This window comes from Dermochelys coriacea, chromosome 11 (assembly GCF_009764565.3).
Source record: "Dermochelys coriacea isolate rDerCor1 chromosome 11, rDerCor1.pri.v4, whole genome shotgun sequence".
In the NCBI taxonomy this organism is placed as follows: Eukaryota; Metazoa; Chordata; order Testudines; family Dermochelyidae; genus Dermochelys; species Dermochelys coriacea.
The window spans coordinates 75,045,947-75,058,860 of NC_050078.2; the positions used below are offsets into that span (position 1 = coordinate 75,045,947).

General features: G+C 40.1%; 1 protein-coding gene across 1 annotated transcript in view; it reads left to right on the forward strand.

Annotated features, from left to right (window-relative positions):
* HDAC4 (histone deacetylase 4) overlaps positions 1 to 12,914 on the forward strand; it is a 311,748-nt gene that overhangs the window by 232,256 nt on the left and 66,578 nt on the right. The window contains 3 exon segments of the mRNA XM_038421049.2: positions 970 to 1,156; positions 7,129 to 7,262; positions 11,319 to 11,439. Of these exon segments, the coding sequence (XP_038276977.2) occupies positions 970 to 1,156; positions 7,129 to 7,262; positions 11,319 to 11,439 (442 nt within the window).

The following is a 12,914-nucleotide window of genomic DNA, read 5'->3' on the forward strand; positions in this document are numbered from 1 at the left end:
ATCCAGCCAACAGCACTGAAAAGGTTGTCCCACCCAATGCCCTGTGTGGTAGGGAAGGAATTTTTCCCCTAGGTCTGGGATCATCTGGATGTATCTTGTGTAATTGCCTGCCATTGCAAAGACCTCAGGCACTGGTACACCTCAGTACCCACTGTTCTCCACATGTGACACATAATAGTTTAGTCTCCTGATATCTGTAATACTTTGGTTTAATTTCAGTTATTGGGTTTAGTGTGTGGGTGCAGGGTGGTCCTGGTGGCCTGTGATATACAGAAGGTGACACTCACCTTAAATTCTTTGACTATTTCTAAAGTAGACAGTCTATGCAGGGTTTTAATGTAATTTAACTTAACACCGTCAGTTAATTTGTCTTAATTGTTTCTGGGTGTCCGCACAAGTATATGAGCTTGGCACTGCCTTGGTCCTGACCCTTGTCTGATAGATCAATATGGGAAAGCCATTTAGTGAAGGGTCCTCCATTGGGAACCCATCAGCCCTGATCCATTCACATGTAAGGCCTGTGGGTGATAACTCATGTGCAAATCTCGACTATTACACACATTCAGAAGGAGAGTGGTGGTCTTGAGTAGCAAAAATGTAAATCATGTAAGGCTGCAAAATCAGCATATGGGTTTCTATCCAAAAGCAAATCCGAGATTTTTAAAAGCTGCACTTGAATAGCTGTGTAAAGGTGTGTAGACTCTGTAGTATGAGTGAGTGTGTACTATGTCCCTGATTCAGAGCTCATGGAATTTAGTGGGACCTTTTCCACTGTTTCCTTGGGCTTTGGATCAGGCCTTTATTTTAGCACACTTCTGTATATGTGTTTAGTGTGTGTGTGTGTTCACTGTATCCAGGAAACAAACCAAAACTCCAAACAAAATTGTTTTTAAAATTCTATGCCAACATTTTTTTATTGTGATATTTGCATAACCATCCCCTTATATTCCTTTCCATCCTCCCCAACAGCAAGCCCTTCTACTGGAGCAGCAACGCATTCACCAGCTGAGAAACTACCAGGCATCAATGGAGGCAGCTGGCATCCCAGTGTCCTTTGGAGGACATCGGCCTCTGTCTCGTGCACAGTCCTCACCTGCATCTGCTACCTTCCCCATGTCCGTACAGGAGCCACCCACTAAGCCAAGGTTCACAACAGGTAATGTTTCAGGGCATTGGAGCGTGATTGGATGTGGCTGTGACCGTGTAGAAATGGAATGGGTGACGCTAAAACATCATTGGAGGAGGCAAGGATTGCCCTCCTGTGAAAAAGCAACCCCCAAACCTGGTATATTCCCAATTATCAGTTGGAGGCCAGGACGTTCTTCTGGCTGTGGCTAACCCCAGGCTCTGTGGCTAAGTGGGGGATGGAACAATCTGGTCGGTCATTATACAACATATTCCTTCTACCCCTTCCTCCCTTCCCCCCCCCCAGCCCACACCCTCCATCACCAAAGGGAGAGATCCTAAAAATGGAGAATACTATATATGTATTTTAAATAAGCTTTAAAAAAAAAGTGAAAGAGATGCAGTGTTATGACTGTACACTCCCAGAAACAAGGCCAATTCAGACTAAACCATGCGGTTGATGTAAACATGAGGAAGGAAGAAGCACAGCATGATTGATAAAGGACAATATACCAAGCAACGCTTCTAGCCTGAACTCTGAATTTACTTCCAAGCAGATTTTGGACCATGTTCTCTGCCCCAGTTCAAGCCCTTTTGCACCTCCTGAGTGTCACAAAGAGGCTATGGTCTGGCTGCAGCAGCCTAGTTGTGAATTCCTCCCGGTTGGGAACTCTCAGCTGTTGTATCATTGGTATAGGAGCTAGGTCTGCCAATCAGCTCCTGCTCTTCCCTGGTGTAAGGAGCAGGAAGGGGGTATGTCAGGGGCAGATCACTTTACAGATGGCATATGGTAGCCAGTTGTCTTAAGGTAGGGTAGCCATCAGGTTACCTGATGGCCTGACCCTCCTGTACTGAATGGATTTTTATGTAGGAGAGATGCATTGGTTTTAAATAGATTTTTTTATAGTTTGATTTCACTGTTGCATTGTGAGAGAGAGGGCGAGAGAGAAAGAAAAGAAAAATATTCAGTCCATACTGTAAGTGGTCTGGCAGCTGAGCTTAAATTGGAAATATGCAATAATGGGCTTTTTTATAACATGGATATTGTTTTCTTGTTATAGTCCAAACTAGCCCCATCCTGGAAGGTAGGTAGGCACAATTCCTCATTCTTGGATCAGCTACCAAAGTGTGTAAATATATGTAGGATGCTGTTCTCCCCCACAGACCAAAAGAAAGAAAAGTTTGCTCCTTCCTAAGTCATTAAGGACCATCATCAAAATCCTTTCAAATGCATTCTATTTTCTTTGGTAAATTCTGTTTTGGATAATCACTCATTATATGGAGTTTTTCAATTCCTATGTTAGGTAGTTACGAAGAGTTTTGTAACTGATTTCTTCCCAACGTACCAAAGGCCGTTTTGTGAATGAATGTCTTACTAAATAATGAATGTGACTGTGTGCAAAAAAGTCTCAAGGCCAAATCACAATGCCTGTTTTTCTTTTTTTTGCGCTAAATAATTCTAAGTGGATAAACCAGTATTTTTCCATACCAGGAAAGACAATCATCTTGGTCTGTAAGTTTGTTGGCCTACATTAATAACAGCAGTTAGATGTAAAGTATGAGCCTTTGGTGCCTGTGCATGCCTGTCTAGCAGTGCACATGCTCAAGCAGTTGCCTGCTTATTGAAAATCAGGCCTTATAAAGTTTTTATAATATCTGCATACCTGGATTTCTAATGGAAAGAACAATAAGCAATCAGTAGTGGCACCACAAAGGGCAAGGATACAATAGTGTGTGTTGGCATTTTCAAAGGATCCTAAGGGAATTAGGCACCCAAACCCCATTGAAGGCCAGTGCACAGTGAGCACCTAGTTCTCTTAGGCCACTTTGAAAATCCCAGTCTTCAAGATTATGGATCCTACATACATTTTAGAAGTTGAGTCATGACTGGCCCTTATCTGTTTGCAGCTTCACGATTTAAGTTGCAGTATCAGTCGTGTGAATCTCTACAAAATTTGACTGTACAGTAATATTTACTATCATGGGATTTACATTTTACCTAAATATGTGCCTCATAATTTCAGTTGTAATTATATATTCGAGTGGAACAATAAGAGTAGTGATTTTGAAAACTGTAAATAAATCTGCTCAAAGTTCTATAATTGTAGATGTCAAATTAAAGAAAACAAGTGGTCAGGTACGATTAAAAATTGCTTAAAACGAGAAGAAACCCACACTACCTTTACATTGTATGAGACACAATACTGTGACAAGACAATAATGTGCAGAGTACTTAGTGTATTTTATCTGGTTAATCCTTTTCACAACATTTAATTTGTGAAATGTTTTTAACTCTAGGGGCCCGATTCTCCGCTACCTTGAACATTGTGCAATCATTTATACTCGTGCAATGAGTGGAAAGTGGGGTGTAAAACCCTTTAAAATTGGAATGGCAGCATTTTGCACTTGCACAAGTACAGATGACAACCAACATAAGGTGCAAGGCCTTGGAGAGTCACAACCCAGCTGTCTGTACCATTGAAATTGGGTAATAGAAAATGTTGAGGAAAAGGAATATTTTTATGTTCTTTCCTTAAACCATTATAAATGGTGCATTTCAATCCTCCTCTGCCCTTATTCGAATTGTGACTCTTTCTTTTTATTTCTTGAGGGGGGGTGAGGGAGAATCTTTTAGACAAGTGTTTTTGGTACATATCTTATTATGTTGGATGGAGTAACAGAAGAGCTTTCAGATTTTAAAACGTTAGTATTTCAGTGAACTTGGCAAAATGTAAAAGCAAAATGTTTCAGGCATACTCCATTCACATTCTAGAAGAGATTTACCCGATTAGATTTGGTACAGAGAGTTACTTTCTTGAATTGAAGTTCTGCCCACTTGATACAGAAAATACTGATTTGGAGGGTGGGGAATAAAAATGTTTTAAGATATTTGTAAAGACAAACAGAGAAAAGCTCTAGGGCATTCTGTCACAACGTGGTCGCACACACACAGCCATAGTTATACTGGAAAAGATTCAGTTGTAATGGTGACTATTTTTGAAGTCTAATATTGTAATTAAGTGCCTTGAATTTTTCAGTAAATTAGGATTTGAAATTAATTTTTAAATGATCCACTTTTTAAGAAGTGGCTTGAAAAGAGAATCTTGGTTTGAGGTCCTAACCAAACTGACCAAAGAGGTCAACACACTCCAATAGTGCATTTTTAAAAGATCAGCCTCGTGTAAAATAAGCAAATGAATTAAAAATTGCCTCTAATTTTTTATCACTTTTATTTCTAAAGTGTATAGTAAATCCTTCTAATGCATTTTCTTGGGAGAGTTAGGAACATCAATATGCCATACAGAATCAAATCACTGGGTCTTTCTATTTCATTATCCTGTCTCTAGCAGTAACCAGTTCCTAATGCTTGAAGGGTATATTGCAGGGGAAATATGCGGGGGGGGCAGGGAGGGGAAGGGGAAGGGGTTCGGTGCATACTGCATATTTGAGGAGTGTGTTGCATTAGTACATATGAAATTGAAAACAACCCTTCCTGCTTATTTCAGGCAATCAGTTTCATGTCCTGAAGCATGACATTGTACTTGTGCTATGTGACAGGAAAGTAGATGTAAACCCTGCAAATTCGGAATGGCAGTATTTTGCACTTGCACAAGGGTAAATGACAACCAGCATAAGGTTGGTTACATTAGGGGTCTAACCCTGTGTTCCTGCTAACACAAGTAGATCCATTGACGTTAATTGGAATTCTGGTGCATGTACAATTTTACTCACTTGAATAAGGATTCCCAAGTTGGGCCATTGGTTTGCAGTTATCCAGCTTCTGATCTCCTGTGAAAATAAATTCCATAAATTATTCTAATATTCTGTGTTAAAGCATTTTTTCATTTCTGATGAAGGGCATTTATTCTCTCCTTCTCTGCAGAAGCATTATAATGATCTGAACCTCAAATCATATGTTTATCGTGCCAAGAAAAGCCGGTTGGCTTTAGTACTGACCTTTAAAAATGATTGTTCCCACACCTTGGGGAATATTTTTCCAGCAATGAACCTGTAATGGCCAAAGTAGTTTTATATTTTAAATTTAAATGGTCAAGCATTTACTTTTTCTCTGTGCAACACAGTGTCCTCAATTAGAGGAAGTGCAGTCCTACTCTTTCCAGTAACTATAGATGTTAAAAACGGGGAATAACGTCTAAATACTATACAAGATAAACTTCAGTGAATTACTGCTGTTGTCACTGTTTAACCAGGGGTGGGAAAAGTTTTAGAATTTAATTAGATTGGACTTTTTCTGAATTATGGTTCTTCTCCGAACTTACCAAAGGAGAATATGAAGCCCATCCCACCATCACCTCTTCTGTAAATGTATGAATTTATCTATATAAAATGCTGTACCATGTGTTTTTTATCTATATGCACACACCCCTGTGATATGTACATGCATGTCCCCTATATATAATAGGTATATATTTGAGATAGAGACAGAGTAAAATCCAGTGATCTTTCCCGGTGCTGAGGTCAAAAACAATAGCTAACCATTCTACTAGCCCACATCCTCTCTCCAACTTCAGTTTGTGGTGCTTGGTATTGCCCAAACAGCTCCTAATGGAGCAGAATAATTTCAGAAAGAAGCAGACAGGTGGGCACTCTTACAAATATTTGTTGTAAAGCCCTGATGAATTGAACTTTGGTTAACTTAATCATTTAGTTAACGAGAGCTCCATTATGTCCTCTGGAACGATAGTGTGTGTTTTCCTGCACTCAGAGGTCCCAAAACCTGGAGCAGAGTGAGGAATTGCCAGACAACTTTCCCTAATGGCTGAAAGTGTCAGCATTGGCCCCAGTGCACAGTGGAAAGACAGCTTTGGCAAACTGGTTGGCTTTCAAAGGAGCAACACTAATAGCAAATCTATCCTGCATCCTCTGGACCCCCTGATACTTCAAAGATTTTTGGGTGCTCCCCAACACAAACTTATCTCTGACTTAAGGGAAGGCTAGAACTAAACTTTTCACTATATCCTTTTTGTTTAAGCAAAAAATGTCCTCTTTTATTCCCCAGAGTACACAATTGTGGAAAAACTGGTAGTTTTGTTCAGTGGTGTATTTGACCTAAACTCTCAAATCCTGATCCAGAAGTGTAACTGGGTGGAAGTGTAACATGTATCAGTCACCTACATTGTTGAGATTGGATAAATATTGTTGCACAGGGATTCAGCCTATTGACTCCCATGTTTAAAGGAAATAACACTGCTAAATTCCCATGTAACACATTGAATAGTTATCCTTAAGTGTATCCGCTTGTTCCTTAATCCAAAAACCTGGAAGCATTTTATCAGCAGTTGTAATAGTACTTAATGTGAGAATCATAGAAATGTAGTGTCCTTTTATAACGCTTTCTTGTACTCACGTCTGCCTAAATCTGTGCTTTCACCTGCTTTCATTTGTACATCTGCTTTTATAAACCGTACAGATTTGTCCTCTGGTAGTATTAATGATTCATTTCTTTTCCAAATACACTGAGAATTTCCAACAGGGAGAAGTCAGTGCATGATAGATAACACAATGCCACCGTAGAAGTTAAGAACACAGGACTGAGGAAGGGAGGGAAAACTCAGTGGTTTGAGCATTGGCCTGCTAAACCCAGGGTTGTGAGTTCAATTCTTGAGGGGGCCATTTAGGGATCGTGGCAAAAATTGGGGATTGATCCTGATTTGAGCAGGGGGTTGGACTAGATGACCTCCTGAGCCCCTTCCAACCCTGATATATATACTATGACTGGAAGGAATCCTGGATCACTGACTCCAATCCTCACAATTGCACACAACTTGGTCATGTAACTAAGTTGTCCACCTCATTTACTACAGTCAATTTTACTACAATTTTGTTTTCCTAATGCTCTTCATCCGCTTGTGAAATGAATATTTCCATTGTGTAGGGTTTCCGTTCAATACAGTGTGCTCTAGTCCACAGCAAAGGGTTTTTTTTCCATGTCTCACGAGATAGTTTCTTTATTGCAAGCAATTTTTGTAACTTCTGCTGCAGGCCTTGTCTATGACACCTTGATGCTGAAACACCAGTGTACCTGTGGAAACACAAACAGCCACCCAGAGCATGCAGGGAGAATCCAGAGCATCTGGTCCCGGCTTCAAGAGACAGGCCTCCGTGGCAAGTGTGAGGTAATAAGTACTGCCACAGGAACAGGCAGACATGTAGTTTGTCATTTGTTTGGGAGGGAGAGAACAGACTTGGCATTTTGGTTCTTTTGCAGGTTTTCATGTGTGCATTTTAAGGGACTCCAACAGTCTGCTTTTAAAGACCAGCATCCTGAATTTGCAACTTGGATCTCTGATTGCCACATGGGCACACAAACTTGTACCAGATTCTGTTCTTAGATTTTCATGGATCTGACTGCAGGCTGGGTTGTTCCAAATGTCTTATGTTTAACCCATTCATACATGACTGTTTCTATTTGTCTGTTTGTATCTGCCAGGAATACTTTTCTGGATGTCCAATTTCATTGCATTACTGTGACTTTTACAATCACAAAGTTCATAGAACTCCATAGTGTATGTCTGGCCAATAGTTATTGCAATATTTGCAGTAGGAGTCAGTCATGTAATTATTTGGTATTACTCTCACTAAAGTGAAATACTTATATAGCATTGACTCTTGCAGGAGTTCAATATCTATTGCTATTGTAAATTAAGTTTTGTATTTTAACCCCAGGCAGTAATAACAGGAGTTATTGGTTAAACTCTATCCTTAATTTGTTATTTCCAGTGCTTCTGTGGCATTTTTTTTTTCCTTTTAATATTGTGGTGAACTTGATGGTCTAGCTAAGATTGATGTCCTGCAAAAGAAGAAGGAGTTTTAATGGGATTTATGGTCCTGCAGATCAGAGAATCAGTATGGTTTGCATTAATTTAGTTGTCCATCTCTGCTGTGGAGACCAGAAGGAGACTAACAAAGGCACACAGATGTAACTAAATTCCTATAATATTGGTTTATCCTGAGGAAACTGCATATTGCACCGTTTCCTCTGATTAAGTAGTCTGGTTAGAAATAATTTCTGAGCAGTAAGGAAGGTTAACCACTTGAGGGCAGCATTGTCATTAGCTAAACTTCTAGTGCTTGCATCTTTATATAGAGAACAAGAAAGAGTTGAGACTGGTTTGTGTCTGAAAAGTCAAATTGAATTGAACTTTGGGATTATTCTCTCTCTCTCTCTCTCTCTCTCTCTCTCTCTCTCTCTCTTTTGAAAAATATACACAAGACAAACAACCTATTGTCATTTAGGTCAGTTTTTTACAAGCAATGCTTAAACATGCAGTATTAATTGCCTCATCTCCTATCTCTGTATTGCAGTCAGTATCCACGTTGCAATAAAGTGCTTTGATCTGTAAAGTTTAAACAACTGTTACCCACTTTAATTTGGCCCTTCACACTGCTCCCAAGGGCGGAAATATGGAAGTAATGTTTGACACTCAACATTTTTCCTCCCACATTTCCCTGATCTGTAATTATCTTCTGAACATTGGTAGCCTACAACCTCATCTTGACTCTGCTCTCCTGAAAGCCTTAACCGTGTGTTAATCACATCCTATCTTTCCTTTTACAATATCCTTTCTTATGATCTTCCTCAATTTCTAGTCTGTAAACTTCAGGGTGCCCAGAATGCTGTGGCTCCACTGCAGCATCCAGATTCTAATTGTCGTCCTGCTCCTTCTCCACTGTTTTCCTGGTTATCTCCAAACCCGTCTCACAGCCCCTTCCTTATCTTCAAAATGGTGCCTGGACTTTCTGCTCTACTCCCCCCTTTCCATCTCCTGGCTCATCTGCCTCCTTGCCACCCACTCACTTCATTCCTAATCTTGGAGTTCCTCTTTTCCTCCTCTCTGAGCCACTTTAATTGGGATCACTCATTAAGTTGTACTGACCCACTGAGTCATCTCTCTGGAACTTCCAAGCCCCTGAGTCGCATCCTTCCTCTTCATCTCTTCTTAAAACTCTCCTGTAGGTTCTAGCTCTGTAAAGGGTTACACACTGTTGTGCAGTTAAGACTATGTATACAATATATTGTTTTGTATTTAGGCAATATCAGAATGCAGGATGCAAAATATCTATAACAGGTGACTGGGGAGGAAGAATTTTTCGGTTTGAGTGACTTGTGCTGGCATGCTGGAGTCTGCCTGTCCCTTGTTTGCACTGACTCTAAATAACCCTTTTCTCTTCCCCATAAGGCTGGGGTACACTGCAAACTGTTGCAGATATCAAGCTTCATCTATAGGTCTTATGTCAGGGAACTTGAATGGCCCAGGGGAATTGGTAGGAGTGTCCTAGAATTTGGCTTGATTTTTCTCTTTTAGGAAGTTTTTAAATTGTACATTTTGGACATATAACATAATGCTAAAAGGCAGGAATATGTGAGTTTTAATAAGTTGTCCCTTCTTAGTCTAGCTGCAGTGGGTCTGTAGAAAAGGTGTGTAATCTGCTGAGTACTTTGTAAAGTGTGCACAACGGCCTTGTGAATGTCTCCAGTGTGCCAATCCTTTGGCAGAGTCTTCCGTAGTTTCTGGTGCTCCTGGGACCTCCACATGCTGCAGAGCACACTGATACAGGAATTCTCATATTAGTATATTGAAAATAGAAATCGCGCTGTCAGGAAAATGCCAAAGTTCATTCTATTCTAAAGGAAAGCCACACAAAAAAATTAACTCATTTTAGAGACACTGGTTTCAGAGTAGCAGCCGTGTTAGTCTGTATTCGCAAAAAGAAAAGGAGTACGTGTGGCACCTTAGAGACTAACAAATTTATTAGAGCATAAGCTTTCGTGAGCTAATGCATCCGATGAAGTGAGCTGTAGCTCACGAAAGCTTATGCTCTAATAAATTTGTTAGTCTCTAAGGTGCCACACGTACTCCTTTTCTTTTTTTAGAGACACTGTGACCAAAAATACCCCAAGCACATTAGGATAAATTCTGAACCACCTAAAACACCTGTGTTTTTACACTCATATGTTTCATAAACAAAGCAACTTTTGCAGCACACTTAGCCCCCAAAAATTCTTGTTTCCACATCGCCAAACATAATGCTTTCTTGTCCAAGCTATGTATTTCCTTTGTGACATTTTAGAGGTTACAAACCCCTACTTAAAATGGAAAATCTGTCACTTCCTTAGCTCTGGAAAGTTACTGCCTTTTCCCTAGAATGAGAGAGAATCCAAATGCTATTTTCATGTTGGGTAAAGTTCATTCTTATATCGGGGACCAGGCCAAAGTCGGTGCACTGCTTAAGTCCCACTCAACACCTCAAAATAGCACTTTATTGTTGCACAAGCCTTCTGGCCTGGCCCACTGCACAGAGGTGAATTTCAGTCGTAGCAATTAGACCTGAGTGAAAATGAGTTAAACATTAAGCCTTGCCCGGAATGCAGACTGAACTTTTTTTGAAATTTGGGAAAAGGTCCAAGTTGTAAAACCTTCTGGGTGAAATCCTGGCCCCATTGAAGTCAATGGGAGTTTTGCCATTGATTACATTAAAGCCAGGATTTCATTCTCTGTGTTCATCTACACTTGCTGGTTCCAGCTGTAAATAAGAGCCTGGAGCAGAAACATTGTTCTCTTTTTTTTCTGGCATACCCTAAATCAGGTCGGAATCTCAAGTCTGACCTTGCATGATCTCCAGCCCAGTTTTTAGAGCAAAAAGATTTTGATTAACCCTTAGTTGCTTCTCTGAAGAGAAGCCCCAAAGTCTTTGCCATTCAGCTATTATTAGTTGTGGTGGGATTTCTTTGTGCAGGTTTGGAACACTGTTCTTCCATCAGTGAGCAGCTTATGTGGCTGACTGTTATTCATGGAAATGATTTATACTACTGATTTATACTACTGACATATCAATATGAAAATAGCTGCTGTGCACTTCAGCAAAGGTTTTGGCGCATGTATTTTTTAAGAAGTCCAAAAGGTTATTTTACATATAATTTAATGGGATTAAGCAGAAATCCTTCTCATGACTAAAAATGCATCTATGTGAGTAAACAAAATAAGAATTTTTGCATAAGTTTAATAAAAATATTTGTCAGCAATTGTTTTTAACCTGTAATTTAAATAAAACAAACCCTTAGTGCAATATAACTTCCAACACTATTTCCTTTTTGCCAAAGGGAAATAAAAAGACAAGCTAGGCAATTGTAGTAAATACAATTTTACCACTTCTTTCCTTTCCCCCTGCAGTGTATTCGTGGAAGAAAAGCAACTCTAGAAGAGCTACAGACAGTTCACTCAGAGGCGCATACGCTGCTGTATGGCACAAACCCTTTGAACAGACAGAAACTGGACAGCAAGAAACTTCTAGGTACAGCAGGGGGTCATGCTTCACTATCTCTTTGGTCCTACAGTCATAAAGTAACGTAGTTAGCTATGTTTCAGAGTAGCAGCCGTGTTAGTCTGTATTCACAAAAAGAAAAGGAGTACTTGTGGAACCTTAGAGACTAACAAATTTATCTGAGCATAAGCTTTCGTGAGCTACAGCTTACATAACACTGACCCTGGTAGTTACTGAGAGTACACCACTCTGAATGCCACTTGTCATCTCTGCTGTGCTTCAGTGGGACAGGTGATAGAACGTTTGGTTTCTTCTTCCTTCCAGGATACATCTAAGCTGGGGAAAAAAACATGGCAGTGAGTCTCTGAGCCTGGGTCAGGTGATTTCGGCCAGCATTTCAGGGCTACAAGTAGCAGTGTAGATGTTCCTATTCGGGTGGTAGCTCAAGATCCTTCTCCCACACTGAGTTTCAGAGCCCAGATTCCAGACCGAGTGGGGATGTCTACTCTGCTACTTTTAGCCCTGTAGAGTGAGCCCGAGTCAGTTGACCCAGACTCCTGAGACACACTGCTGTGGTTTGTTTTTTTGCAATATAGAAATACCTTTATTTCCTCTATTTAAAGTGCCAAAGACCTAGAGGGACTGCCACCAAGGAGGAGAAGGTAGTTTAGTCTCCATACCCATTTTACCCTTGGACTCTCTGCTGTGCTTGTCACAGGATACCAGCTGGTGTGTAGAATTTCTGATGCTGGTCCTGTCCCCCTAAGAACCGGAGTCACACCATCAAACAGTTGTCAGATGGTAACCACTTTCTGCCATTACATACCGCAAGCAGATTTGAAATGGTGATCTAAAACAGGGCTCTTAGTCTTTCCAGACTACTGTCCCCCTCTCAGGAGTCTGATTTGTCTTGTGTACCCACAAGTATCACCTCACTTAGAAACTACTTGCTTTCAAAATCAGACATAAAAATGCAAAAGTGTCACAGCACACTATTACTGAAAAATTACTTGCTTTTTCATTTTTACTATATAATTACAAAATAAATCAATTGGAATATAAATATTGTGCTTACATATAGTGTATAGTATATAGAGCAGTATAAACAAGTCATTGTCTGTATGAAATTTTAGTTTGTACTGATTTCACTAGTGATTTTTCTGTAGCCTGTTGTAAAACTAGGCAAATATATAGATGAGCTGATGTACCCCCGGAAGACCTCTGCGTACCCCCAGAGGTACAAGTACCCCAGTTGAGAACCACTGATCTAAAAGAGAAAGGTTCTGTATCCCCTTACCCATGTAGTCCCATGTTCATCTTTTTCTGATGGTCCCATGCTTTATTGTTGTCAAGTGGATGAATTGTGTGTGTGTTATATGTGATATGTATCATACTAAAATTACGCAGCTCTGTTAGAGTGCTCATTTCACCAAGCGAGTTCCTGGGAGCTGGGTGGGAAAAGGAAGATCTGCAGAGTAACTGCTTGTTACTAGTTTGTTTTCCAA